The sequence below is a fragment of the Marmota flaviventris genome, chromosome 19, assembly GCF_047511675.1.
Source record: "Marmota flaviventris isolate mMarFla1 chromosome 19, mMarFla1.hap1, whole genome shotgun sequence".
In the NCBI taxonomy this organism is placed as follows: Eukaryota; Metazoa; Chordata; class Mammalia; order Rodentia; family Sciuridae; genus Marmota; species Marmota flaviventris.
In genome coordinates, this window is record NC_092516.1 from 28975385 (window position 1) to 29002303 (window position 26919).

At 60.3% G+C, this 26919-nt stretch overlaps 1 protein-coding gene across 2 annotated transcripts; it reads left to right on the plus strand.

The window, feature by feature from the left end:
* The first annotated feature begins 589 nt into the window (after positions 1 to 589).
* Positions 590 to 26609, plus strand: Rasa4b (RAS p21 protein activator 4B). Of its 2 annotated transcripts, none has more exons than XM_027952964.3 (21): positions 590 to 722; positions 5017 to 5073; positions 6694 to 6807; positions 7150 to 7211; positions 8315 to 8444; positions 10560 to 10641; positions 11551 to 11682; positions 11940 to 12031; positions 13331 to 13448; positions 13655 to 13805; positions 13997 to 14061; positions 14323 to 14435; positions 14614 to 14806; positions 14978 to 15115; positions 15604 to 15748; positions 16009 to 16178; positions 19569 to 19706; positions 20723 to 20858; positions 21995 to 22115; positions 25940 to 26004; positions 26079 to 26609. In XM_027952964.3, the coding sequence occupies exons 1-21, from the start codon at positions 658 to 660 to the stop codon at positions 26198 to 26200; spliced, it is 2409 nt and encodes an 802-aa protein (XP_027808765.2). In that variant the 5' UTR covers positions 590 to 657; the 3' UTR covers positions 26201 to 26609. The 2 variants fall into 2 exon arrangements, with proteins under 2 accessions (XP_027808765.2, XP_071461445.1); XM_071605344.1 differs by having other exon boundaries at positions 19572 to 19706.
* The last annotated feature ends 310 nt before the right edge of the window (positions 26610 to 26919 follow it).

Sequence of the window (26919 nt, forward strand, 5' to 3'; positions counted from 1 at the left end):
GCTAAGGGTCAAACCCATTGCCTCCCACGTGCTAGGCAAGCGCTCTGCCACTGAGCCCCAGCCCCAGCCCAGCAATACAGATCTTTAGTCTGGGGGGGTCTCAAAAACCTCTGGGCAGCCTGGGCTATCACCCAGGCTGTCACCGCCTCCTGAGTTACACACACTCACACACGACATTATTTGCTAAGTTCGTCCGGTCGCTCATTCATTAGATTCACACCTATGCAGGGCTTCTGTAAGGGCCCCTTCCTCGCCCGTTCCCCGGCCCGCGTGTCCCCTAGGACAGTCAGACTACTTCCCACTGCGCACTTTGGCACTTGCCAAACGGACCCAGCGTCCAGGGACTCGGACCTTTCCGGTGCCTCCTGTTCCACAGCGGAGCCCGCCGGGGGTCGACTTCTCCGTCCAGGCCACACCCTCCCTCCCAGACAGCCAATGAGTGCAGCTGCTTGATCCGGCCCTGCCCCACCTGGGAACCCCGGCCACTGATTGGTCCGCCCGGCGCAGTGTCCCCCCGCACGTGGGGCGGGGGCGGGGTGAATGAAGTGGAAGCGAATCCCCCGCCCCCGCGCTCCCCTCCAGGCCCGCCGCCCGCCGGCTGCCCCGGACCCTGGCGTCTGGCTTCTACCCGCCAGGCCCCCGCGTCACGGACTCGCGATGGCCAAGCGCAGCTCTCTGTCCATCCGCATCGTGGAGGGGAAGAACCTGCCCGCCAAGGACATGTGAGCGCCGCCAGGGGTGGGCGCCCCAACTTTCCGGGAAGGGGAGCTGTCCCCCTTACGCCTGACCTTTCCGGGGTCCACGCGGCCCGCCCACAAGTGGAAGGGTAGTGAGGGCGTGGCGACTGCTGCCCCAGAGGGGGACCGGCAGTGAAAATGGGGACAGTGAGAAGATTTGTTGCGGGCTTCGGATAGGGGTGGCGATAGGGGGAGAATGCCAGTGAGCACTGGGGGAGTGACGAGGGGGCGGGGATCGCTAAGGGGCTTAGCGTAGCCCTGGGGGAGCGGCTCCCGAGGAAGGGGCTGTGGTAGGACAGAATCCAGTACGGAGGTGACATGTAGGGAGAACTACTCAGGGTGTGGCTGGTAGAGGTGGGGTGCCCCCTAGAAACAGGGATCTTCCTCCCTAATTCCGGAGCCCGTAGTACCCCGAAGTGTGTACCTGACGGGCGCTGGGGCCAGGGGCTGTCCCGGGTCTCGAGGCCAGGACTGGTGCAAGATGAGCAGGGTGTGGGCGCCCGGTGGTAATCGTTGCTTGAGCCCCCTGCTTTGCCTGAGACATGCATTTAATCCCTACAGCCCCCCCAGCACTCAGGGCTCACCATTCCATTTTATAGATGAGAAAACCGAGATCAGAAGCATGAAATCCTGGCTCCAGGTAGCAGATCAAGGCTTTGCATCTAGGGCTCTTAAGAGCTGCTGACAGGTCCCTGGCCAGATCTGGGGGGCTTTCGGGGGCCCCTTGCATCTTTCTCATTGTGCCCCAAGGCTGAGCTGTGGGACCCCTGGCTCCCCATCTCAGCTCTGCCCGGGGTTTCCTCTGTGCCGCGGAAGGCAGTTCCTTGCTCGGGAAGCCTCCCTTTCCTCTTCTGTCTCAGGACACTGCGATTGCCCAATCCCCCGGAGGAGAGGTGCAAAGCACAGAGCTGGAGGGGCACTGGCTGCTTGGAAGAAGAGGGAGGGAGGGAAGGGGATCCCAGAGGAGGCCCAGGGTCCAAAGTCTGCTGGGCTGGACCTTTCCTGCCCCTGGGGTTCCTCAGCAGGCTCCCGGATGCAGAGAAGTGGCGAGCCTGCAGCGGGAAGCGGGGAGCGAGGGCATCTCTCTGGCACACACAAACAGTGGCCCGGGTAAGCTTCCCAGCACGCTCAGCGCTGGGAGCGGTTCCAGTTCAAGGCCCCCTGGGCCTGAGGAGGCCGAGCTCAGCAGTTGCCATGGCAATGGGGAGGGAGGGGTGGGCGATTTGAGGTGGGTTTCTGTGAATAGGAGGAGGCTGTCGGGGGCTAGGAATGAGGTCTGTTGGGGTGGAAGGCCGACCAGCTGTGAGATGGGTCTCTAGAAGGGTGTCAGCCCCCAGGCCCCACCTTCAAGCACCCCCCACCCTGGCACTGATAACTAGGTCATCTTGGCTGCTTCTGGTTGGTGGTGGCTGGAAGGAGCAGTCCCTCCGTCTGTCGCCTCCCTCCCAACCCAGCAGCTGGCCCTAGTGCCAAGCTCTGGGTTCTCAGCAGTCCAGAGCCATGAAGCCCTTGGGCTGTGCCCACCTGGCAGGCCAAATTTGGTGTTCCCTGTCCCCTGCACAGCTAGGGACTCTGGGCAAAGGATGTCCACATCCTGTTGGTTCTGCCTCCAGAATCCTTCCTCACCCAGTTCCCCGTCCCTGTCCCTCACCTCTCCTATCACCCCTCACCATCTCTTCCCTGCCTTCCCCAAGGTGGCTGGTGTACACAGCTCTAACCTGTCAACTTACACCCAGGTCTGAGCCATCTCATAAACTCCACCCCGCGCCTGTGGGCCCCGCCCTTCGAAGCCCTGCCTCTGATGTTGGGGTTTTCTGCTTTCCTGAGTGGCCTTCGGAGCCCTGCAGACAGCTCCTGCTGGTCTTTCAGGTCTCTTCTCAAACTCCTCCCCAGGGCTTTCCCTGGTGCCCCAGGCAAGGTTCATGGCCCAGCCCTTGGTGTGGCAGCCACCCCTTCAGGGGCTGCCTGTCCCCTCCAACTATGAGGGCAGACACTGTGACTCATTCCTCCTGGCACTGTGAGTGGCCGGAGGGACCTGGTCAGTGGGAGAGGAGAGTCAGGGACCTTCCCATAGGCCTTCATGAACCCCGTGAGCTACATTTCCAGAATTGGCTGATGAGGAAGCTGAGGTTCAGGTCCCACAGCAGAGAAGTGAGCCACTCTGTCCACTGCTGACTGGCCAAGCACCCTCTCCCGACCAAGGTTGCAGGGGTTTTGGGGCCTGAGCCTCAAGATCCCAGGCAGCGCATTGGCTACAGGGCTCCCAGGGGCTTGGAGATCCTGGGAGGCCTCTGCGAGCACTTGAGGCAGCAGGTGGCCTGCAGTGTCTCACCAGCCCTGGGCCTATCTCCTGAGCCGCATCCCGGCCAGCCAGGGTTGCATACCTCTGAGGATGGGGAGCTCACCACCTCCCTGGTGGCCATCTTGGCTATAGCCTGTATGAGAGGGACCCCCTCCTTGCACAGCTGCCCCTTCCTCCTGCCACTGCCTTTCCTGAGTTTCTACCTCACAGGCCCAGAACACAGCTGCCTCCACCACCAGCAGCTTTCAGAACCTGTCTGCTCTGAAAAAGCCATGCTCCCCGCTGGCTCCCATCCCCAGTACCTAGGTCAGTGGGCAGGAGCTGGGTCCCACAGTGACCAGTGACCCAGTGGTTCCCACACCCAGTGGCCCTGGGGACAGGCCCAGGGCTATTTTGGGGTTTGCCCTCTCTTTCCTCTTCCCCAGCCTAGAAACTGCCAAGGCCCTAAATATAGAGGCCCACAAGGAGCCAGACGGGGCCAGTGGACATGGGCTGGGGCAAGGAGAAGTGGGAGAGGGTACAGCCCAGGGGTCTCACTAAGTTGGAGGACGTGGGCAGGATTCACCAAGAATTCATCAGGCAATGCAGTTGGGCCCAGGTCCTTACACCTGGCCTCAGCCTACTCTTGACACTGTCCCCTCCCACCCCTCTGGTCCAGTTGTTGAGTCAGCACTGTCCTGTGCATGTTCTGCCCCTGCCCCCAAGCCTGTGCCCACTCCAGCCACCCTGCCTGCCAGCCTCAGCGTTCTCCCTGCATCCATTCAGAGTGGGAGCTGAGTGGAGCAAGTGGTCCCCTGCCCTGAGGGGCCTTGAGGTCAGCAGGCAGTAGCAGAACAGAGGGGACACTATCCCATGGGACACAGCCCAAAGAGGTCCCCTTAGGCTTCAGCCTGAACTGACCTCCGCCTGCTGCTTCTGAGTGTGGTTCTGGGGCCTGCAGCCCAGCCCAGCCCAGGGGCACGCGGGGGCCTGGCTGAGGCCTGGAGCTGCCCAGCTTTGGGCTGGCAAGATGCAAGCTGGGGTCACACACCCAGGAGGGGCTGTTGGGTGAAGGCGTAGGGGAGGTCATTGTGCTGGGTTGGCAGTTCATTCTTTACAAATCAGGCTTGGTGGATATTCCTAGGTCATGAGGGCCTTTGGAGCTGCTGCCCCGGGGAGTCCTCTGCCGGAAGAACTCCTTTAGAGAACTGGCGAGTGGCAGCGGGATTTTATATAAATGTACTTCCTTTTTGTGGAGGCCAGGCTGAGGGACAGTTCTAGACAGTGAGCACCTTCCTCCTTTTTGCCCAGTAAGCACCCTGGGCTGGCTGGAGGCCCCTCTCAACCCTACAAACCCCCCACCCATCTGAGACTGGGGGACCCAAATAGGGCTGGGGAACCGTTCCCTTATTCCTTCCCTCCTTTATTCATTCAGTCAGTGAACCCCTGGGGAGGCCCTGTCTTGTGCCAAGCCCTGTCCTGGGCCCTGTGACACAGAAGTAGTCCCCATCCTCAGGTAGCTCTGGCATGTGGGGGAGGCCGGAAGGCCTCACTCCCAGGGCTGGGAGGAGACAGTGGAGGTGGTGGCAGAACTCGGGGGGAGCCCTTGCTGTCTCTGAGGCTGAGGAGGGGCCTGGGGACAGTCCCAGCAGCAGGGTCAGTAGCAGCAAAGGCTCAGAGGGGAGAGTAAGGGGCAAGACTTTCATGTTGAGTGCTGGGATGCTGGCGTGGGCGGGCTGTTGCCTGGACACTGTGTGGGGCGAGGTGGAGGTGGGTAGGAAGGAGCCTCCCGGGGCCCTGCCTTCCCCCACCACCTCTCCCAGGCGAGGGTGGGCGCATGTTCTGGCCTGAGGAGCCTTTAGTCTCCAGCCCAGGTGCCACGCCTCTGCCTTCACTGGCACTGTCTTCCTCAGGGGTCCCCCAGGGTCGCTGGCAGAGGGAGGGGCTGCCCAGGAGGTCCCGCCCACCAGCTCTGCCCCTTGTCCGTCTTTCCTACAGCAATGGCAGCAGCGACCCCTATTGCATCGTCAAGGTGGACAATGAGCCCATCATCAGGTACAACCCTGCCCAGATCCTGAGGGCCCCTGAGCTCCCTCTTCAGCCACCTGCTCCTCCCAGAAAGGTCCAGCTCTGGAGTCCCCAACCCGCCTGTGTCCTGACACATCAGCTGGAAGTTGAGAAGAGCCACCTGTGGGCTGGGGGGTGTGGCACATGGTAAAGCGCTTGCTCAGGATGCGTGGAGCCCTGGGTTTCATCCCCAGGGCCACAAAGAGAAGAGAGACAAAAGAAAAAGAAAAAGACAAGACTCGAAGACTCCCCTGTAGCTGGCCTGGCTGATGCCTGACCCTCGTGCTGGTCTCTGTGGCCCTCTGGGTGCCCCACCCAGGGCCTGGACCGCCTGTTGGTCTTTGCAGTCTTCACAGCCCCCAAGAGAGGGATCACGATGCAGAGTCACAGTGCTGTCACTTAGAGTGCACTTCTCCCCCTGGCCTGGAGCCAAGCCTTTGCTAGCTCTCAGTGCATCACAGTCATTAGGCCCCACCCAGATAAGGCCACTGAGGCTCAGGCTGGGTGACTGTCCCGAGGTCACACCCCTCAGTACCTACGTGGCACAGCCTGACAAGGTCTCAAGTCTGGAAGACTGGAGCTGAGCCCTCCCCTCCCCCCTGCCCCATCCTCGCTCTGACTTTGGGCCCTTCCTTCCTGTGATTGTCCCCCAGTGAGGCCTGCCTCCCTCTGGGCCCAGAAGGACCGGGTCTCCTCGATGTCCTGCCTGTCTGCTGGGTCTTTGCCGTCCATCCCCTCCTTCACCCAGGCTCCTGCCTCTAAGCTTGTGGCCAGAGCGGCTTCCCTATTCTGCACACTGGAGTGGCCACTGCTGACCCCAGCCAAGGCCACCAACTCACAGCTCCTCCCCACCTGCAAGTAGTGGCCCAGCCTTTCTCCAGGCCATGGATGGAAAGCAGGGACAGGGGCGTGGCAGTTCTGATGGTCTCAGCAGAGACAGGAAAACCAAGGCCCCAGAGTCCACAGGGTTTGAGAAGTGGTCAGCCTGGGAGGGGGTGACCCCAGCCTCCATCCAGGCCTCTCAGTCATATGCCCTGCTGAGTCCCAGGAGCTGAAGGCGCTGATCTTAGAGGTTCGGCCAGAGCTGGGTGAGGCTGGAGGCTAGGTTTTTAGCCCCCACCACACTTTTTTTTTTTATTTTGGCACTGGGAATTGAACCCAGGGCCACTTTACCGAGTCACATCCCCAGCCCTCATTGGTTTTTGTTTTGAGACAGGGTCTCACTAAGTTACTTAGAGCCTTGCTAAGTTGCTGAGGCTGGCCTTAAACTTGCAATCCTCCTGCCTCAGCCTCCTGAGTCACTGGGATCATAGTGTGCACCACAGTGCCCAGCCAGGCTTCCTGCTATGTGACTTGAGGCCGTCTGCTCCCAACTGTGGGACTAGTCCCATACATAAATGTCCTGGGTCCCATCCAGGACAGAGAGGAAGGTAGGGAGTACAGACTGGTGGTGGACAGTGGGAGCTGAGAGGGGGACACGTCCAACACAGCCTGTGTTACCTGGGGTGGGAGAATTTGTGAAGAGGGCGGCACGACTCACACGGCCCTGCCTTGCCCTTGCCCCGAGCGGGAGGTGGCCTGGGAAGTGCTGAGGGTCCTCTCCTGCAGGACAGCCACTGTGTGGAAGACCCTGTGCCCCTTCTGGGGCGAGGAGTATCAAGTGCACTTGCCGCCCACCTTCCACGCCGTGGCCTTCTATGTCCTGGACGAGGACGCACTCAGGTGGGTGTGTCTGGCTCTGAAGCTGGGCTGGCAGGTGGCCACTGTGGGCCTGAGAGGAGGCAGGGCCTGTGCCTGTGCGTGTGTGCAGGTGAGCACAGTGAGCAGCGGGTGTGACGGTGGAACGGGCCTGGGCCACGGGTAGGCACCTCCGTGGGTGTACTTGGTGTCCACAGGCAGGGGCATCATGTGCCCGGGAGAATGCCCGGGATCCGGGTCAGGTCCAGCTCCACTGGCCCAAGCTCACTACTCCCCCAGGGCCCTGAAATTGTGGGGTGGGGTTCTGGGCCCCCAGGGAGTAGGTACCACGGCCCTGCCTGGCTTTGACTCCATCTCCCCCTGTAGCCGGGACGACGTCATCGGCAAGGTCTGCCTCACAAGGGACACCCTGGCCTCCCTCCCGAAGGGTAAGATCCAGAGAGGGAGTCCCGCTGGCTCCTGCCTCCCCGTCCCCCAACCCTGCCTCCACTGGTTTGCCCAGCCCTGGCCTCCTGCCCACTGCGAGGTTTCCCTGGGGGCTCCCACACGTCCCCAGCTCAGGGAGAGTCATTGCCATCCTTCTCTGAAGCCTGGGCTTCTGGCCGTCCTTTGCACCCCTGGCTCTATGTCCTGGGCCCCAGGTTGAGACAGAACCTCCCCTAGGGCAAAGAGGGGCTGCCAGTGGTGGGACCTGAGGCCCGTGCAGGCAGAGGAAGGGACTCCTGATACTCTGCTGCCGAGGTGAACAGAGCCTTCCTCGGTTGAGCTAGCTTCTCCCGTCATGGGGTCCCCTCCGTCTGCAGTCTGCCCCAAGCCTGGGGAGGTTGGCCTTCAGCTGATCCAGGCTGGAGAACCCCTTGGATTATTCTGGGATGCAGACCTTGTTTCCAGGTGTCAGCCCTGCCCCAGCCTTGCTGTGTGACCGTGGGCAGGTCTTGCCTTCTCTGGGCTTATGTGAGGATTCAAACTAGGAGGAGTTCCTGGGTGCCTGAGTCCCTGTGACCCCCTTGCTGGCTTCCCCATACACACCTGCTCCTGTCTGTGAGCCTGGGGCGGGCAGGCCTGTGGGGGCAGCCGGCTCTGCTGACTCATGGAGCCTTGTGACCTGCCAGGCCAGAGGCTGCCTCTGCTGCAGCCCCAGCAGCCCCTCTGGGGTCCACGTGCCCAGTGATGCTGTTCTTGGGGACCCTTGTCACTTCTCTGCCTGTGCTTCAGATCCCCCCTGCAGCCCTAGAGGAGCTTCTGCCTCCTATTTTAAGGTGGGGAAAGTGAGGACCGAAAGGCAGCCCCTGACCAGTCAGGGCCAGGACCCCCCAGTGCTGATGGCAGCAGAGTGAGTCCGCAGGCCCCAGGTCGCCCACCGAGGTTCCCATCCTAGCTGCTGCTGTTCAGTGTGTGGGCCTCAGTTTCTCCAGCTGTCCTGGGACAGCTGTGTCCCTCACAGGTGTCTGAGAGGTTCCCAGGGGACCCTGGAGGCTGAGGTGAGGGTGGAGGGACGGGCCAGACCCCTGGCTGAGCCTCAGCCCCTCAGGTTTCACCGGGTGGGCCCACCTGACCGAGGTCGACCCTGACGAGGAGGTGCAGGGCGAGATCCACCTGCGGCTGGAGGTGGTGCCCGGGACCCCGGCCCGTCGGCTGCGCTGCTCTGTGCTGGAGGCCAGGTGAGGTGTGGGGAAGGGGGACAGGGCCTGGGACACTGGGCCCACTGTGGAGGGCGGGCCGCCTCCCCTGCTCCATGCCTGGGTCCCAAGGCCGCCTCCCGCCAGAGCTTGCTGTTAAGAGGCTCTGGGGCTGCTTTCCTGACTCAAAGATGTCACCTGGGTGACCTCCACCCCGGGGCGTGGCCCTTCAGGGAAGGGATAGTGTTCTGACAGGGAGCTCCGGGCACCCTGGAGCAGGGATGGGGGTGCCGGGGACGATGCTCCAGCGCTGAGGCTGGGCTGCCCCTGGTTGACCCCAGCATGAACTTGGCCTGGTCAGTGTGCAGGTGCAGGTCCTGGGTCCTGCAGGAGGGAGTTGCTGAGGATCTCCACATGGGGTGTGTGTGCTGGGGTAGGGACGCTCATCTCCAGGAGGGACAGTGGCTTGGATGGCTGTGGGCCTGAGTCACCTGTGGCAGGGCCACCCCCCCCCCGCCCCCACGGTATTTTTAGCTGCAGGCCCCACTCCTGTCTGGGGCCGGTGTGAGTCACACATGGTCCTTGAGTAGCGGCTTCCCCTCTGGCTCCAAACCCTCTCCTTGGAGTCCCCCTGTCCCTGGGCCAGTGGGCAGCCTAGCTAGCATCCTGAATGAGGGTCCCCCACCCCAGGAAAATGTCTCTCCTGCAGGGAGGGGGGTTGGGTGACGGACACCTCAGGCATCCTGTGGTTTCCCCTGCATTATTTTTGGCCCCAGGGCTGGGGCAGTGGACATGGCTGGACTCGGGCAGAGCCACCCCCATGCTCTCCCATTCCCTCCCCACCCGCCGGCCCCTGCCCACCCACTTCCTCCGTTCCCAGCCTTGCCTGGCACCAGATTGTCTGGGGCACTGGTGCCCACATGTGTGTGCACGCACACGCTGCGAGCCCTGGAATCCCAGGCTGCTGTCCGTGGCTCCAGTCCCTATCCCTGGGAATGGGAATCACAAAGCCCTTCTCCCTGGCCCACCCTCTGTCCAAAACCACCTCTCTCAGCCCTCTCCTCTCGGAGATTGTGGGGGACCCAGTGGCTGGCTCCGTGTCGCTGCTTCCTAGCAAGTCCTGGTAGGGGGAGTGGTGGTCCCAGCCCCTTTGAGAGCCAGGGGCGGGGGACCTGTTCCCTGCTATCCTCAGTGAGTCTCATGGAGTCCCGAGGCAGCAGCGTGAGAAGGCTGGTTTGCAGCTCAGGGAAACAGAACATTTTCTCCTTGCTCTGGGCAGAATCTCAAGGCCAAACCTCGGGGTTCTACTAGAGCTGTGTTTTCCATTTTTGCAGTTCTGGAGATGGAGCTTGGGGCCTCTAGCAGGCTGGGCAAGCGCTGTACCCTGAGCTACACGTACCCCAGCCCCTTAGGCTTTTTTTTTTTTTTTTTTGAGACAGGGTCTTACTAAGTTGCTCAGGGCCTAAAATCAACCTCGCTAAGTTGCTGAGGTTGACTTTGAACTTGAGATCCTTCTGCTTCAGCCTCCCAAGCCTTTGGGATTACAGGTGTGCACCACCGTCCCCAGCTCCTTAGACAGTTTTAAGAGGCTTCAAACTAAAACATACAGCAGATAGAAGAAGGGTGGACTCTGTTCTTCCACTAGGGGCGCCAGGGCCAGATTTGGGCTTTGTAAAGATCCGTCTATGGAGAGAGGAAAGGGTGATTGACGGGGCCTGCACCTCGCCCACCTCAAGCAGGGGGCCGTCGGCAGGCCTCAGTGGGGCAGGTCTCATCCTCTCCATTTTACTAATGAGGAAACAGGCTCAGAGGGGGCCCCTGCCCAGGACTGCCCAGGGAACAGTGGGTGGGGCCTGACCTGGCTTCACTCCCCCCACCCCACCCCAGAGTCAGGTGCAGCAGCTGGCCTGTGGCCGCCCAGTCAGAGGGAGCCGTGGCCTCCACCATGGGACATTTTTGGCCATGTGGGGAACAGGGGGTGACCGCTGTGGGAAGAGGAGCTCAGAAAGGGGACAGGTGCTGTCCACAGCCGGCTTGCCAGGGACAGGATGAGCCCAAGCCTTTCCAGCCTGGTGTGTTTACCTCGAGGCGATGACAAGCTGGGGCAGCAGACCCAGGTGACAGGTGGGTGATCCACTGTCCCTATCCCACCATCAGGGACCTAGCCCCAAAGGACCGGAATGGCGCATCTGACCCTTTTGTCCGAGTGCACTACAACGGCCGGACACAGGAGACCTCGGTGAGGAGGCTGGTGGGCTGGGGAGGGCCGGGGAAGCCCAGGGACTCTTCCCCCACCAGCCCTGCCCTCACCACCCGCCCCCTCTCCACCATCTGAGAAGCCAGGTTGGAACTGGAGTTTCCAGATGAGGCTCAGGGACGTGGGGCATCCCCTCTGAGGCGACAGAACAGGTCCCAGCCCTTCTGTTGCCAGCTCCTTTCATGCCTGGCCATGCTGGAGAGGGCGGAGAGTCGGTCAAGACAGCACAGTGAGGGTGCTCTTAGAAGTGCCACAGCTTCCCATCCTCCTTTTGTCACCTCCAGGAGATGGTAGGGTAGTGGGCACAGACCTGGGGGAGGGTGATACAGGTTCTCAGTGCCATTTCTGTTTTGCTGTGTGGCCTTGGACAATTCTGTTTGCTACTCTGGGCCTCTATTTCCCCATCTGTGAAATGGGTGGTCTTGGACAGGAAGGTTGTTTTTTGTTTAATTTTTTTTAGTTGTTGATGGATCTTTTGTTTATTTATATGCGGTGCTAAGAATTGAACCCAGCGCCTCATGCCTGCTAGGCAAGCACTCTACCACTGAGCCACAATCCCAGCCCAGAAGGTTGCTTTTTGTTGTTGTTTTTGTACTTGGAATTAACCCCGGGGGTACTTTACCACTGAGCCATGTTCTCTTTTTATTTATTTCTTTATTTTGAGGTAGGGTTTCACTAAGTTGCTGAGGCTAGTCTCAAACTTGTGATCCTCCTGCCTCAGCCTCCTGAGTCACTGGGATTACAGGTGTCTCACCACTGTGCTTGGCTTTGGACAGGAAGTTTTCACCTCTGCTACTGCAGAGCCAGGGACAGTGTCCAGGGCAACTCTGCCCTTGGCTGGGCCTCGGAAGCCCTGTCGAGGGAGCCCCACCCCTGCCCCTTTCTGAACAGGTTGTGAAGAAATCCTGCTACCCTAGATGGAACGAGACATTTGAATTTGAGCTGGAGGAGGGGGCTGCGGAGGCTCTGTGCATTGAGGCCTGGGACTGGGACCTCGTCAGCCGAAATGACTTCCTGGGCAAGGTAACACCCCTCCATTCCCCACGCAAGCACACGCACACACACCCCAGACAGCACCCGGCGCCCATTCCCACCATCCCACCCTCAGGGACCTGCCTCAGTTTCTCCAGAGAGGAGCGCCCAGGAAGCCCAGGACCAGCAGCTCCCCCACCCACTGCGGCTGGTGCTCAGGCGCCCTTGGAAGGTGCCCTTCCCCCAAGAGAACAGTACCTGGGAGGGAGGGGCCTGAGTGTCCCAGCCCCCGCCTGTCCTGCCCCCAGGTGGTGGTCAACATGCAGAGGCTGTATGCTGCCCAGCAAGAGGAAGGCTGGTTCCGGCTGCAGCCCGACCAGTCTAAGAGCCAGCGAGGCGGGTGAGTGCCCTGGGGCGGGTCTGAGATTTGAGGGCTGGCTGCTGGCCACCAGGCAGGAGAAGGGCAGGGGGCTCAGCCAAGGCTTCCTTCAGTCCTTGCCAGCCAGCAGGACCCACCGCCTGTCCTGTCCCACCGTCCTGCGCTGAGCTCGGGGTTACACAGCCGTCCTGCCTCTGGCAGTTTCTAGAACAAGCCCTCAGACGCTTTCCTTTTAAGGGCTTCTCTGCAGGCCTCAGACCAGGGTGCAAGTCCTAGAGTCAGTCTCTCAGAGCCATAAGCCTTAAGCCCCTCCCCAAGCTTCTCCAGGGACAGGGTGCCAGAGAGAAGACAGGACACCCCGGCAAACTGAATTCCAGATGATGCAGGAATGACCATGGGGTATTCCAAACTTAACTGTCTTGTGTTGCTATTTTGTTAAATCTGGCGTCCCTGCCCAGGAAGTCCTTTGGCCTACTTGCACCCCTTGGCTGGTTCTGCCTTGTCACCCTGCAGAAGTTCCCCCATGCCCCCCTCCATGCATACCCTTAACAGGAAGGAGCAGGTGGCCGGGTGTGTGTCCAGCCCAAAGCATTTCCAAAGAACGGGCCCAGGGTCTCCTCTGACAGCTTCTGCCGGGTGCGGGGTGTATTCTGGCCAGCGCAGCCTACTGACCTCCCGGGCTGTGTGCGGGGGGACATGGAGAAGGTTAAGCCTCGTTGGGTGCCCTCACCAGGAGGGTCGGAGCAAAGATGCTTAGAGGTCAGATTTCCTGTGCCAACTTGCTTAAGCTGCCTGAGCCTCAGTTTCCCTGGCAGGTTGTCGTGGGGCCTGGGGATTTGCTTCTGGGATAAGGAGTGTGTGGGTGTGTGTGTGTGTAAGAGAGAGAGAGAGAGAGAGAGAGAAGGTGCTGTTCTGGGAGTTTCTTGTGATCCTGGGGATGGAACGCAGGGTCTTGTGCATGCTGGGCAAGTGCTCTGCCATTGAGCTGCCCCCAGCCCCACCGGGGAGTTTACATATTCGAGGTCGAGGAGGCTGGTGTGCCCACTTGAGCCAAGCCTGGGGGCTGCAGGAGTCTGAGGCAGCAGGGTGCTAGCCTTGAGGAAGGATGGAGTCCCTGAGAACTGAGGCAGGAGGGGCTTTGGGGAGAGAAGGGCAGACAGAGCCAGGGGCAGGGCAACTGCAGGGCAGGGCAGAGAGACTGTGAGGTTGTCCTGAGGAGGCAAGTCCCCAGGTGGGGCTGGGGGGGGTGCACGGGGTGGGGGGCTGCTGCCCAGGGTGGCCTGCCTCCCTGGTGGAGAGGTCACAGGCCACCCATTCCAGGGGCAGCCTGGGCTCCTTGCAGCTGGAGGTGCGGCTGCGGGACGAGGTGGTGCTGCCCTCGCGCTGCTACCAGCCCCTGGTGCAGCTGCTGTGCCGGGAGGTGAAGCTGGGCACCCAGGTGAGGGGGCCCTGGGGGAAGGTGGGCGGGCCCAGGGCCAGTGGACCTGCCCTGCCTGTCCTAAACCCATCCTGCAGAGCAGCGGCATGGGGCTGGCCAGTGTCCAGGGCCCAGCCACCCTTGCCATGATGCTCTGAGGTCCTCGAGTGGAGGGTTTGGGCTCCCTGGGGGTCTCCCAGCCCTTCCTCCCCTGCTGCCTGCTGCAGGGCCCAGGACAGTTGATCACCATCATCGAGGAGACAACGAGCACAGACCGTCGCCAGGAGGTGGCCACCAACCTGCTCAAGCTCTTCCTGGGGCAGGGGCTGGCCAAGGACTTTCTGGACCTGCTCTTCCAGCTGGAGCTGGGGCGAACCAGTGAGGCCCGGGAGGAGCTGACACTGGACAGGGGAGGGGTTCCTTCTTAGCAGGCTGATGGGTCCAGTGGAGAGGGCGAGAGCAGAGGTGGCACAGGGTTGGGAGGTGGCCAGGAGCCACCAGGTCCTCTGTTCTCCTCCTCCCCCCAAGCCTTGTTCCAGCCCTCTGCCCATTGGGACCTCTGCTTGTAGGTGAGGCCAACACGCTGTTCCGAAGCAACTCTCTGGCCTCAAAGTCCATGGAATCTTTTCTGAAGGTGAGGCTACCTGGTATACCATCCTCATCTTGTGGGTGACATGACACAAAGGTTCAGAAAGGCCAGTTTTATCTCTGTGCCCTCAAAAGCATAAGAGTTCCATTCACTCATTTATGAGAAGCAGTGTGTTGAGTCACCTGGTTGTGCACCTGGCCCCATCCTGGGTGGATACTGTGGGCAAATGGTGCACGGAGTGGCTGGGGAGATAGTGGGCAGCTGGACAGGGGAGTCTTGACCAGTGCGGCTCGTGGTGGCCCCCAGGTGGCAGGGATGCGGTATCTGCACGGCGTCCTGGGCCCCATCATTGACAGAGTGTTTGAAGAGAAGAAGTACGTGGAGCTCGACCCCAGCAAAGTGGAAGTTAAGGATGTAGGGTGAGGCTGGTGGGAATCCCTGGGGGCGCAGCGGTGGGGAATCTGCCTTTCTGCAAGTGTGTGTTTACGGCTGTTTCTGCCTGGGCCTACGGGATGCTGCTCTGCCCATCTGTGTGTTCTCTGTCCGTGTGCGGGCGCTGACCGCGGCGGTCTTGTCCACCTGCCCCGGCCCTCGCAGGTGCTCAGGGCTGCACCGCCCGCAGACGGAGGCCGGGGTGCTGGAGCAGAGCGCACAGACGCTGCGCGCCCACCTAGGGGCGCTGCTGAGCGCGCTCTGCCGCTCTGTTCGCGCCTGTCCAGCGGTGATCCGCGCCACCTTCCGCCAGCTCTTCCGGCGCGTGCGCGAGCGCTTTCCCAGCGCCCAGTACGAGGTGCGCCCCCTGCCGGCAGGACTGGGTCAGAGCTGACCGGGTGGGGAAGAAACCGGTGCGGAGGCGGAGCAGGGGTGGGGCCGAAGGCGGGGCGGGGGCGGGGCCAAAGGGAGCGGACTGTCGGGAGCCCGGGCAGGGGGAATCCAGCCCCCACTCTCCAAACCTCTCCAGAACGTGCCGTTCATCGCAGTCACCAGCTTCCTGTGCCTGCGCTTCTTCTCTCCTGCCATCATGTCGCCCAAGCTCTTTCACCTGCGGGAGCGGCACGCGGACGCCCGCACCAGCCGCACGCTGCTCCTGCTGGCCAAGGTGCGGGCCTGTGGACAGAGGCGGGATGGCTGGTTGAATACAGCATAGGGGCACTGGCCTGGACCACAGTGCGTCCCCCACTGGCCCTGATACATTCATGGAACTGGGCTTTACAAGGCTTTCTCGTGGTCATCCCCACTGAGCCCCATATCACAGATAAGGGAATGACTTGCTGAGGGACAGAGGAAACCCGAGGCCTGTCAGGTGAATCAGGCCTTTCAACCCAGTCTACTTACCCCCAGGCTGCACCTGTCTGTCCACCAAGTGCAGCAGTCTGATATTAAGCCTGAAGGCCAATAGGTTGGGCTCCATGGTCTTAATTATCAGGTTCCAAACCATGATCCATTCACCCCTGATCCCCTGTAGGGCGAGGGTGGGCCCATGGGCAGGGTTTCTGCTGTTTCTGCCTCTACAGCCTGACCTGGGTGGGGAACAGTGGTCAGGTCCCTGCCCCGCGAAGCCTGGTCCTTCCTGCTGTCACCCCCCAGGCGGTCCAGAACGTGGGCAACATGGACTCGCCAGTTTCCAGGGCCAAAGAAGCTTGGATGGAGCCGCTACAGCCCACCGTGCGCCAGGGTGTGGCGCAGCTGAAGGACTTTATCACCAAGCTTGTGGACATAGAGGAGAAGGAGGGTGAGTCCTGCTCTGCGTGTGGCCTCCGCTCTCTGTGCCCCGCCAGAGCCTCCAGGCCAGTGGCTCCACCCACGGTTGCCTGTGCCTCGTGGCCCCACCTACCGCTTTCGTTTGCTCCGCCCCGGGGCCAAGGCCCCGCCCATGGTGGCTGGTATCTCTCGTAGCACCGCCTGCTGCTGTTCTGCCCCCGCCCCGCCCCGCCCGTGGCCCCGCCCACAGCCTCGTGTTCATGTTTGCTCCGCCCTACTCCCCGGCTGCAGAGCTGGACCTGCAGCGAACCCTGAGCTTGCAGGCACCGCCTGTGAAGGAGGGGACGCTCTTCATCCACAGGACCAAGGGCAAGGGCCCCCTCACGTCCTCCTCTTTCAAGAAACTCCACTTCTCCCTCACCACCGAAGCCCTCAGCTTCGCCAAGACGCCCAGCTCCAAGGTGGGTAAGGAGGGAGGCTGGCGAGGAATTAGAAGACAAGAGGCACCTGTGCCCGTCCCTGGCCCACCCCAGGGACCACCTGCCCTGGAGAAGGAAGCCAGGCTAGCTGGGCATCTGGTGTCTGGGCTTCAGGTAGTCAAGGCGGAGGAGGATGGAGGCTTCTGCCCCCAGGCACGAGGCAGCTGCAGCGGCTGCGGGTTCATCCCTGGCTGCCGGGTCAGGTGCACTGGGTTGGGTTGGGGGGCTCCAGGGGTGTTTCTGGGAAAGCAGAGAGGAACTAAAGGTTCTGAGAGGAGCCGGGGGAGGCATGAAGTTCTGGCATCCAGCCCTGCTTAGCCTGTGTACATAGGAGAAGTGTCACCTCTCTGATTCTTGGTGTCTCAGCCTGTAAATTTGGGATAATCGTGCCTACTTGCCAGCTTGCTGAGATTTAAGGAGACAGTGTTTCCAAGGGTCCTAACCTCCTCCCAAGAAGGGCTGAGAGCATGCTTTTCTAATGGATTTGTTGACCCCTTGATGGCTCACCTAACCCCAGCGGGGGTGCCATACCCAGCCCTGAGCAGGTGGGTGTGCCTGGGGCAGGTGAAGGAAATGATCACCTGCTGCTCTCAAGGAATTGACTGAGGGGCCCAGCATCTCTCCTACCAAAGACCCCCAGATTACCATAATGATTCTTGACTTCCAGAATTGAAAGATCCTGCCTCGTAGGCATTATTTCGTTCTGGTCCCCATTTGTGTCAATTATCAGCCTTTGACAGTTAGGTGGCTCGATGAGACATTTGAGGCCACAGGAGGTGTCATTTCTGCCCTGCATAGGGCTTCCCCTTGACTGCCTCCTGGGGAAGCCACCTCTCCCTGAGGGATCAGCAGTAGTGAGAAGCCCTCACGGCCCTCATGGTGACCGCTCTGGGAGGTGCTCGCTGTGGTCAGCCCTGTCATCCCACACCTCCCTAGTCTTCCTCTCCAACCCGGCCAGATTGCCAGTGTTACTCCCAGTTACCGAAACCTGGGTTCAGAAGCACAGAGGGACTTGTTTGAAGCCACATGATCAGGTGTGGCATACGTCTGTCTCCCTGCACCCTTGTCCTCCCCACGATGCTGCTGACTGCATGGTCACCAGTGGTACAGATGCTCTGGAGTTCTGGGGACGTGTTTGAAGCAGGAGCAAGCCAGATTCCACATGGTGGCTGGGCTTACAAAGACTGCTAGAGAGGAAGGCTGGGACAATCAGGAACAGCTCCCTGGAAGAGGCAGGGGTGTAGAACTGCCACATCTCAGTTCTGGGAGGGATCTCGAAGAGTGTCTCATCCAACCCCGTGTGGGTCACGGGTCACCCCACCAGCATACCCAAAAGACTTTGGCACCAGAGATGATGACAGGGAGCTCACTGTAGTAAATGTAGCCTTCTCTGTCTTGGCAGCTGTTGGAAAGTTGCTTACCTTGAGCTGAAGTCTGCTTTCTTCTCTGGTCTTGGCTCGACGACTCTGCCTTAATGTAGCAGAGAGTGTAAACCAAAGTGTGGTCTCTGGAATCCCAGCACCCCTGAGCTTTCTTCCCATTTTCCATATCTTGCATACTTCATTGCCAAGTTCCCTCTTGGACTGTGGCATTTGGAACTGTGCACACAGTTGTTAACTGAATACTGAAGAGCAGACTGGATAATCCCCTCCCTGATTCTGGTTCTCATACCTCTACTAGTATTGCTTTGGCTCTTTTGTTATTTTTATGTCTCACAATAGACTCAAACTCAACCTTCTGAGACTCGGGTAATTTTTTTTTCAGGAAAGAAAAACTGAAGAGCGGGGCTTAATATTTTTTCCTTCATAAGCTTGGTCCTGTTTAATTCTGCCCGTGGCTCTAGCTGGCTCAGGTCCTCTCCATTTCTTCCTCAGGTCACACTGATAAACCCAGTGCTCAAGGTTGAGCCAGGCCAGAACCTCAGGGCCTGTTCCTGAGGGTCCCCAGGTGATGGGGGCATGCTCCATCATAGTGGCCTCTGCAGTAGCCCACATTCTGTTTCTGTGGCAGCAGGTGTCCGTATTTGCCCGGATCTGGCTCCTCTGCACACCCCCCCACACACTCTAATGGCTTCTTTTTTCCCTATATGTAAGAGAGAACATGCGGTGTTTTCTTTCCGTGCCAGGTTTATTTTACTTAACACAGTGTCTTCCTTGTTGCTGTAAATGACAGAATTCATTTTGGGGGCTGAATAATATTCCACTGTAATGGCATCTCGATGTCTGCACACCTGCCCTCTGACCTGCCGTTCACTGTGGTCCTCGTCACATGCTGGGCATCTGCCTGTCTTGTCCCTGCTTGCAGCACTTTTCCAACCCTTCTGTTCTGAGCAGGTCTCCTCTGGTCTCCCGGCCTCCCACTCGCCAGTTTCTTTAGCTCTGTGCAGATACCATCCCTGGGGTGCCCCCTGAAGTTCCCATATCCTCAACAAAACCTTATCCTGTCCTCAAGTCTGGGCCAACTTGTGCTCCTTGGCATAAAGCTCCGCCTTTCTGTGGGTGTGTCCTGTGGATCCCTGTGCAGGACTGCTACCCACAGCCTCCCCTCAGGGGGGACACCTCAGCTAGGCATTATTGTGGGGCCCAAGTGAATTCTTTTTTTTTTTTTTTTTAACTTTTTTTAGTTGTCGATGGACCTTTATTTTATTTATTCATATGTGGTGCTGAGAATCCAACCCAGTGCCTCATACATGCTAGGCAAGTGCTCTACGACTGAGCCACAACTTCAGCCCCTCCTCAAGTGAATTTTTATGGGAGGGTACTCAAGAGTTAGGGAGAAACCTGGTGCAATGGTACACGCTTGTAATCCCAGCTGCTCGGGAGGCTGAGGCAGAAGGATTCCAAGTTTGAGGCCAACAAGTTTGAGGTCAGCCTGGGAAGTATAGTATGATTCTGTCTCAAACAAATAAAAAACAGAGCTGGGGTGAGAGATTGGGAGTGGAGATTTGGCGTTGGCAGGTTGGGGACCCCTCAGGGATGTGGTTATCTGGATTTGCAGCTTCTCTCTGTCCCATATATGTGTCTTCAGGGCGGGGCAGGAAAGGACTGAGAGCCAGGGATAGCAGGTGGGCATGGATCAGTGCAGAGGCACAGCCTGTGTGGGACCTCAGAGCCCTGGCAATGCTGGGTCCAGATGCTGTTCCCGAGCTCCACCCTCCAGGGCCAGCTGGGAATCCCTGGGAACGAGGCTGCTCCCCTCCCAGTGGCTTGGTGCTGTGTCCTGCTGAGGTTGCTCACCTCACTGGGCCCTAGGAGCGATCGTCACTTGGTCCCCCGTGCCAACCCCTGGGATTACAGAAGGGAGGCTGATGTCCAGAGGCAGGAAGTGGAGCAGCCCCGCCCGGCCCTCAGCCCCTTCCCCTGCCTGTCCTAGAAGAGCACCCTTATCAAGCTCGCCAACATCCGGGCAGCCGAGAAGGTGGAGGAGAAGAGCTTCAGCAGCTCGCACGTCATGCAGGTCATCTACACGGACGAGGCCGGCCGGCCTCAGACTGCCTACCTGCAGTGCAAGGTGCAGCCCCGGGGCGGGTGCAGGGAGAGAGGGTGTGCACTTGTTCTGGGGTCTGAGTCCTTGGGCACCATGGCCCATGTCTGGCTTGGGCATCTCGGGTGGGGTCTTGGGTGGCCCTATTAAGTCATTATTCACTTAAGAATATTGATGGAACCGAGCTTAGCTGTGCACCCCTGCTCTCACAGCAACTTGGGAGGCTGCGGCAGGATGATCGCAAGTTTAAGGCCAACCTGGGCAAGTTGGGGAGACCCTGACTCAAACAAAAGGGCTGGGGTGCAGCTCAGTGATGAACGCGTGCTGAGCATGTGTGAGGCTTGGGTTTCATCTCTGGCCCCCCCCAAAAAAAAACCTACAAAATTTATTGAGCATCTCCTAGGTTCTGCACAATTCTGGGTGCAGGGATGCTGTGGCAGATGAAGAGGTTCCCGCTTCTATTCCAGGGGAGGAGGTGGACCACTAAATGAATATTTTAAATGTCCATGGCGATGGAGCCTGGAAGGGGGACTGAGGGGGGACTGAGGGACTCTGAGACTGGGGCGGTTGTGCTGTATGTGGGGTCATCAGGGAGGTGGCATTTGAGCAGGGACATTATGTCTGGGGTGAGGACACAGGGAACAAGCAGGAGGTCTGAGGTGAGGGGCCCTGGCTTCTTCCTGGGACAGCAGTCCTGGGCCAACGCAGGGGAGGTTCACAGACTCATCCCACAGGCCCTGCCCTCTGGGGTTCCCTTTTGGGTCAGGGTCCAGAGCCACAGGGAAAAAGTGGTGACAGGGCCACTGTGCACAGTTAGCAGGTCCCAGAACACCCAGGAGCACAGCTCCAGAGTGCCCGGCGTGACTGTGACCCTGTGGGGAAGGCTGGCCTTCCCTGATTGTCCCCAAGCTGCCTGTGGGCAGATGGGAACCATGGTGTCCAGGTGGCCCAGGAGCTCCGGGGAGGGCGGGCCTCCTGCGGCTGTCACTCTGGGCCTGTGGTCACTCTGGGCCAGCGGTCACTCTGGGCCTGTGTCCCTGCAGTGTGTGAACGAGCTGAACCAGTGGCTGTCTGCGCTGCGGAAGGTGAGCGTTAACAACAGTGGCCTGCTGGGCACCTACCACCCTGGCGTCTTCCGTGGGGACAAGTGGAGCTGCTGCCACCAGAAGGATAAGACAGGTGGGTGGGGCCCGGGCCCTGCTCTGTGTCTGTGGAGGGGATCAACCCGAGGGAAGCCAGCTCTCCAGGTGCTCTGGGAATAGAGGGCTCCTTGACCAGGTGGCTTGGGACACCTGATGTGTGTGGCTTACGAGGTGAACAGGTCGAGGCTCCGAGGGACCTCAGAGCTCCAGAACTGCCCTGGAAGCCGGTTAACCTAGCACTTCCCAGACTCCTGGAACAGGGAGCCCTGGGGACCTGCCCTTGCAGAGAGGCTTCTTGCACAGCAGGAAGAGGAGTCCCCTGCTCCTGATGCCAGAGGGCACCCAAGTGGGCACAGCTCTGATACCAGAGCTGCGGGGAGGCGGGGACTGGGCCCTGGGCATCTAGAACCCTGGGTGACTGTGGAAGTGGTGCGTGTCCACAGCACACGGATGCTGAGCACTGAATGTGTTTAGGGAGGACAGCGAACGGGGTTTTAAATTTTAAAAAAATTTTATTTAATTTTAATTAACAGTCTCATGGGGCTAGAGGCTCCGCTGGTGGACAGAGTGGTTCAGGAACGTCAGGGGCCTCCCTACCCCCTCCTGCCGTACGGTGGCCTCAGCATTTGGAGCCCCCGGCCATAGCACAGAGGAGGTCAGCCACCTGGCCACCTGTGCCAGCCGTGCCCTGGGCTTGCAGTTGAGCTGTGGGTGGGCCGTGGCTCACTAGTAGGGCATGAGTGGCCACCCGACTGGCCTGACCTGTGGCTGTGACCATCGCAACAACACTGTCATTGGTGAAGTAGCCCACGAAGCAGGGCCCAGTGTCCCACTTTATAGGGAAGAAGCTGGGACTGTGGGCAGGTAGCAGGGTTGGCTCTTTCAAAGAGCCTGGGGCCCCCTCACTTTGATCTTAGTCCCCTGGGCAGGTGGCCTTCCAGAAGCCACAGCTCCCTGGCTTGGATCCTGCATCCCAGTTCCAGCCACTCAGCCCGTGGTTCAGGAGCCCAGGCCCACGGCAGCCAGAGGGGTGGGGACCTGGAGGGCCTGGGCCCTGCACACCAGGCCCTGCCCGTGTCCAGCCCCGTCCCTCCCAGGGCCTTGTTTCCCTGTCTGTACCACCGGGCAGTGGCTGGTGGTTCTCTAGTAACTCTGCCCTCCCCCTGCTGCCAGGTCGGGGCTGTGATAAAACCCGGTCACGGGTGACCCTGCAGGAGTGGAATGACCCTCTCGACCATGACCTGGAGGCCCAGCTCGTCTACCGGCATCTGCTGGGTGTGGAGGCCGTGCTGCGGTGAGGAGGCCCTGCTGGGGCGGCAGGTCCCAGGGGAGCTGGCCGTCTTGGGGGTCCCTGGCTGGGGGCAGCAGATCCCATGGGGAGCTGGCCATCCTGGGGGAGTCCCTTGCTGAGCAGCAGGTCCCACGGGGAGCTGGCCATCCTGAGGGTTCCCGGCTGGGGGCAGCAGTCCCACAGGGAGCTGGGCAACTGGGGGTCCCTGGTTAGGGGCAGCAGGTCCCACACAGAGCGGTGCATCCTGGGAATGAGCTGGGCCAGGGCCAAGGCTGGAGTCGGGCTGAGCGCTGCTCTGTGGGGGCTGGTCACCTTTCTTTTACTGCTGCTCTGTGGGGACTGGCCACCTTTCTTCTACTGGGGACCAGCACTTTCCTCTCTCCCAGCCGTGTCTGAAGAGGGCCTCTCTGAAACAGGAGGCCGGCTTCTCCTAGGCACTAAGGGTCAGGGCCATGGCTGCTTCCTGCCCTGGGTGGAGATCACAGTGGCCCCATGACACAGGCCAGCTCTGAGCTCCTGGCTGTCTTGCTGATCCATGGCTCTCAGCCCTGATTAGAAAGATGCTTAATTTGTGTGTGTGTGTGTGTGGTGTGGGGGCCTGGCACGTGCCAGGCAAGTGCCCCACTAAGCCGCATCCCAGCCCAGACAGGATGAAGTTGAAAACAGGATGTCTGGGCCCCATCGAGGGGCCTCCCAGGGTGGGGCCTGATGCGGGTGTTTGAGGATGGGGCCACCTCGCCCACAGCCCTCCGCCCTGACCCCCTGGCCGCAGTGGGGCTGGGCCTCCCCATCCTTCTCTAGGACGCAGCCCCTCCCTCAGAACCCCGAGCTCACCCCATCTGTCTAGAGGCACTCGCTCCCTGAGGGCTGCTGTCCCCAGCAGTCTTGTCTCCGTGGCCACCTGCTCTCTGACAGTGTGGCCCTGGCCCACCCCACCCCCTGTTTCTGCCCCCATTGAACCTGACCCTGTGCCTGCCTGGCCCTGGGCTGCGATTGAGCCCTGAGTAGGGACTGGTGGCTCTACATGGGAATTGCTGGGCAGTGACCTGACCTGCAACCTGGGGCAGTGACCGTGACAGCAGTGTCTTCCTCACTGATCTCGCCCCACCCTGGGAAGTGGCTCTCCAGTTACTCACTAGCCCCCTGCTGCAGCCTGACCCCCGCCCTCCCGCCTCCCCATGTAAACTGCAGAACCCTCGGCCGTCCCTGGTCAGCGCCCCACCATCCCCGCTTAACCCAGGAGTGGACCTAAGACCAGCTGCCTGTCCACGGTGCCAGGCTGCGTTAGTTCCTGGGGACTTCATCAACCCGACTGAAAGGAATAGGTTCCTTCTCTGGGTTCTGGACCCCAGAAGTACAGCCCTCTCCCTGGGTTGCAGTCAGGGTGTCCTCAGCACCGGCGCCTCCTGGTGGCTGGAGGGGGAATCCCTGGCCTCTTTCAGCTTCTAAAAGCCACTTGACCCAGGCCTGTGCCTGTCCCTACCCTTCAGCTGCCTCATCTAGCCCCTGCTTCCTGTCCTCTTCTCTGTCCCCCTTGCCTCCCTCCTCTGAGGACCCTTGTGACCACATACAGCCCCCCCCCCGAGCATCCAGGCTCCTCCCCCCACCTCTGCAACCCTCACTTGACCACATCTGCAAAGTCCCTTTTGTCCTGTCTGGTCACGTTTCCAGAGTCCAAGGATTAGGACCTGGTTACACTGGCAGTCCACTGCTTGGCTGCCCTGGCCACCCTGCATGTCCCTGCATCCCCTCCTTACACTCTCTCTCCAGCCTGTCTGGTCAGGCTCTGCCCCCATCTCTGTCTAGATTGCCCTTGTCTAGGTCACAGGTGACCGCCACATAGCCAGATCAGGCCACGCTCTGTCTTCCTCCTCTTGACCTGGCAGCTGGCAGCTCCCTGCCCGGGCCTCCTCTTCCTCCTCCTCCTCACCTGGGCCTGCCTTCTGCCTGTGGCTGTCAGTCACGTCCCTGGCCAGTGGTCCCTGAGCTCCGTGTTGATGTCCAGACACCATCCTGCCTTCACCCCACCGGGCTCTTCCTTCCTCCCTCTCCTCCGCCCTCTGGATGTACATGCTGCAGTTCTAGGGCCATCCCTTGCCTTGCCGGCCTCTGCATCCACCCTCTGAAAGTCCTCCTGATTTTCACTGAGCCCAGATCTAACCCCTTTTCTCCCTCTGGCCTGAGCCTCTCCACTGTCTCCCTGGCAGCCTCCCAGGATCTGCTCTCCAGAGAACCCATGGCACGGGCCTCGGAGACCTGGAACAAAGGATAGCACTGCCTGCTTACAGCCTCTGCTGCCCACGCACTTAAACACCAAAGTCATCAGCATGGCCACCGAGTCCCATGTGCCCTGGCCAGCCTCCCTCTCAGCCTCGTCTTCCACCCCCACCCCGGGCCCTTTACACTTGCTGTGCCCTTTGCCTGAAGGCTCTTCTCAAGTGTTCACTTGCCCATCCCTATACTCTGATGCCACCATGTCAAAGAGGCCTCCCCTGACCCGTTACCCCAAGGGACTCGTCACCCTTGAACCGAGTGATATGTTTCCTACCCCAAGGGACCTGTCACCCTTGAACCGAGTGATGTTTCCTTGGTCCTTATTCCTTGTTCCTTGACGGTCTCTTGACGACACTGTGAGAAACACGCAGGCAGGACTCATTCTCTCCTTAATTCCAATAGCAAGAGCAGTGCCAGGGACACTGGACCCTCAGAGACACGGAGGGGGCAGGGTGGTGGACGGCACTGGAGCTGGTCTGTGATGTCTGGCAGAAGGCAGAGCAGAGAAGGATGTACAGGCAGGGACAACATGGCATAAAGATGACATGCCCATCCCAGAGGAGCAGGACAGCATGCGGGGCCAACCCTGCAGGGCCCAGAGGGCATCCCAGGGCCTTCTAGACCCAGCAGAGGGACGGTCCCTCCCAGAACGGACTGGGAGGCCTGTGAGGTGCTTCAGGCTGCTCGCCCCTCCCCAGCTCACAGAGAATGGGACTTGGAACTGTACTGCGGCTATCACTGTGTCCTGTCCCTTTAGGAACTCAGGGTCGGCAATCTTACAGTCCAATTGAGTGTGCATCTGTGAACCCCCAGAGCAAGGCAGGTCACACACTCCCTGGGTGACCGGGTCAGCTGACAGACCATTTCACAAAGCAGGCTGTAAGGTGGACAGCCACTTTGTGTAGAATATTTTATTATTACTCATTAGGTGTCACAACATGTCAATATTAAGAGCAAGGAACTTGGGGGGCAGATTAAGGGCTGGGGTATAGCTCTGATTGAGGTAAACCCTTAACATGTGGAAAGTTCTGGGTTCCACCCAGCACAAACCAAAAAAACACCATTTCATGACCAGTTGACACTAGGGGACTTTCAGGCCCAGTTGGCGGTGTCCTCATAGGCAGGCCTTGCAAGGCAAAGCAACAAGGTTTGGATAGTGGTATGTGAAAAGCCTCTGGTGGGGCTTGCCTGTAATCCCAGCAGCTTGGGAGGCTGAGGGAAGGAGGATCGTGAGTTCAAAGCCAGCCTCAGGAACTCGGTGAGGCCCTGTCTCTGATAAAATACTAAAAAGGGCCAGGACGTGGCTCAGTGGTTAAGTGCCCCTGGGCTCAATCCCTAGTATAAAAAAAAAAAAAAAAAACCTTTCTGGTTGACCCACATTTGGGGCAGGGGAGGGATTGGTTGGAAGAGGCAAACTGGAAGGTGACCAGGGCTCAAGACCTGTCCCCCCCCCATAGACTGAGTCAACCCCACCCCCCACGTGGGGTCCTTGGGCCTTCCCAGCAGGTAGGATGTGGCACTGACCCTTACCTGCCCTCACCCCCCACCCCCAGGGAGAAGCACCGGGAGCTGAGTGGGGACACAGAGGCAGATGCTGTGCCCGCGGGCTCTGGTGAAGGTAGGTCTCTCCGCTGGGGACTCGTGTCTACCCGAGACCCTGAGTGCCGCCCTCACAGCTGCGTCTGCTTCCAGCCCCCACAGACCCGCTGGGCCAGCTGCTCCAGGTGCTGCAGGACCTCCGGGAGGCCCACAGCGCCAGCCCGCCCGGGCCGCCCCCCTCAGAGCCCGGCCGCCTCCTGGAGCTGCAGACGTGAGGCCTGCGTGGAGCCCCCACCTGCCAGGCGCTTGGAAACGACGCTGTGCTCTGGGCTCTGTGCCCAGCCTCCCCCACTGGGGGCCAGCCTGGTCCCCCTCGGTGGGTCTCTGGCCCTTCATGGTAGACCTGAAGTCTGGGCGACTTGGGTGGCTCCTGGGAGGGCCTGGCCACTCCCTATGCCCTCTGCAGCTCAGCTTCTCCAGGTACCCTCCTGTCCTGCCTAGGACAGACCCAGCCAGGACAGCCCTGGGGGGGTCCAGGCCCAGAAGACCAGGCTGCCTCATGTCCCCCCATGCCCCCTCGCTTATGGCCATGACCCCTGCGGCTCCCCTGTCCCCCCGCTGCCTGGCCCCTGAGCAGGGCACCAGGTGCCCTACAGCCAACAATAAACTGCTGTGACTGCCAGAGCTTGGGGGTCTTGGAGTGGGCATCAGGGGGAGCCAGGGCTGCCACAGGTCCTCTGTGCATCTCTCTGCCCACTCTTGCCCCCCCACCTGGGCAGGAGCCCCTCTACTCCTGGGTCCCCTCCTCCGCCCCCACAGGTCCCAGCCCTTCCCAGTTGCAGTCTCCCTGAAGCCGACTCCCCATTAGCCCCTGCCTAGAGTGTCCTGAAGACTGCACAGCAGGGCCACCCCTCTTCCTGCACCCAGGCCATGCTGTAGGACCTCAGGGTTGGCCACGCTGGGGGCTGGGGGCTGTCAGGCTGAGCTCCCAGCC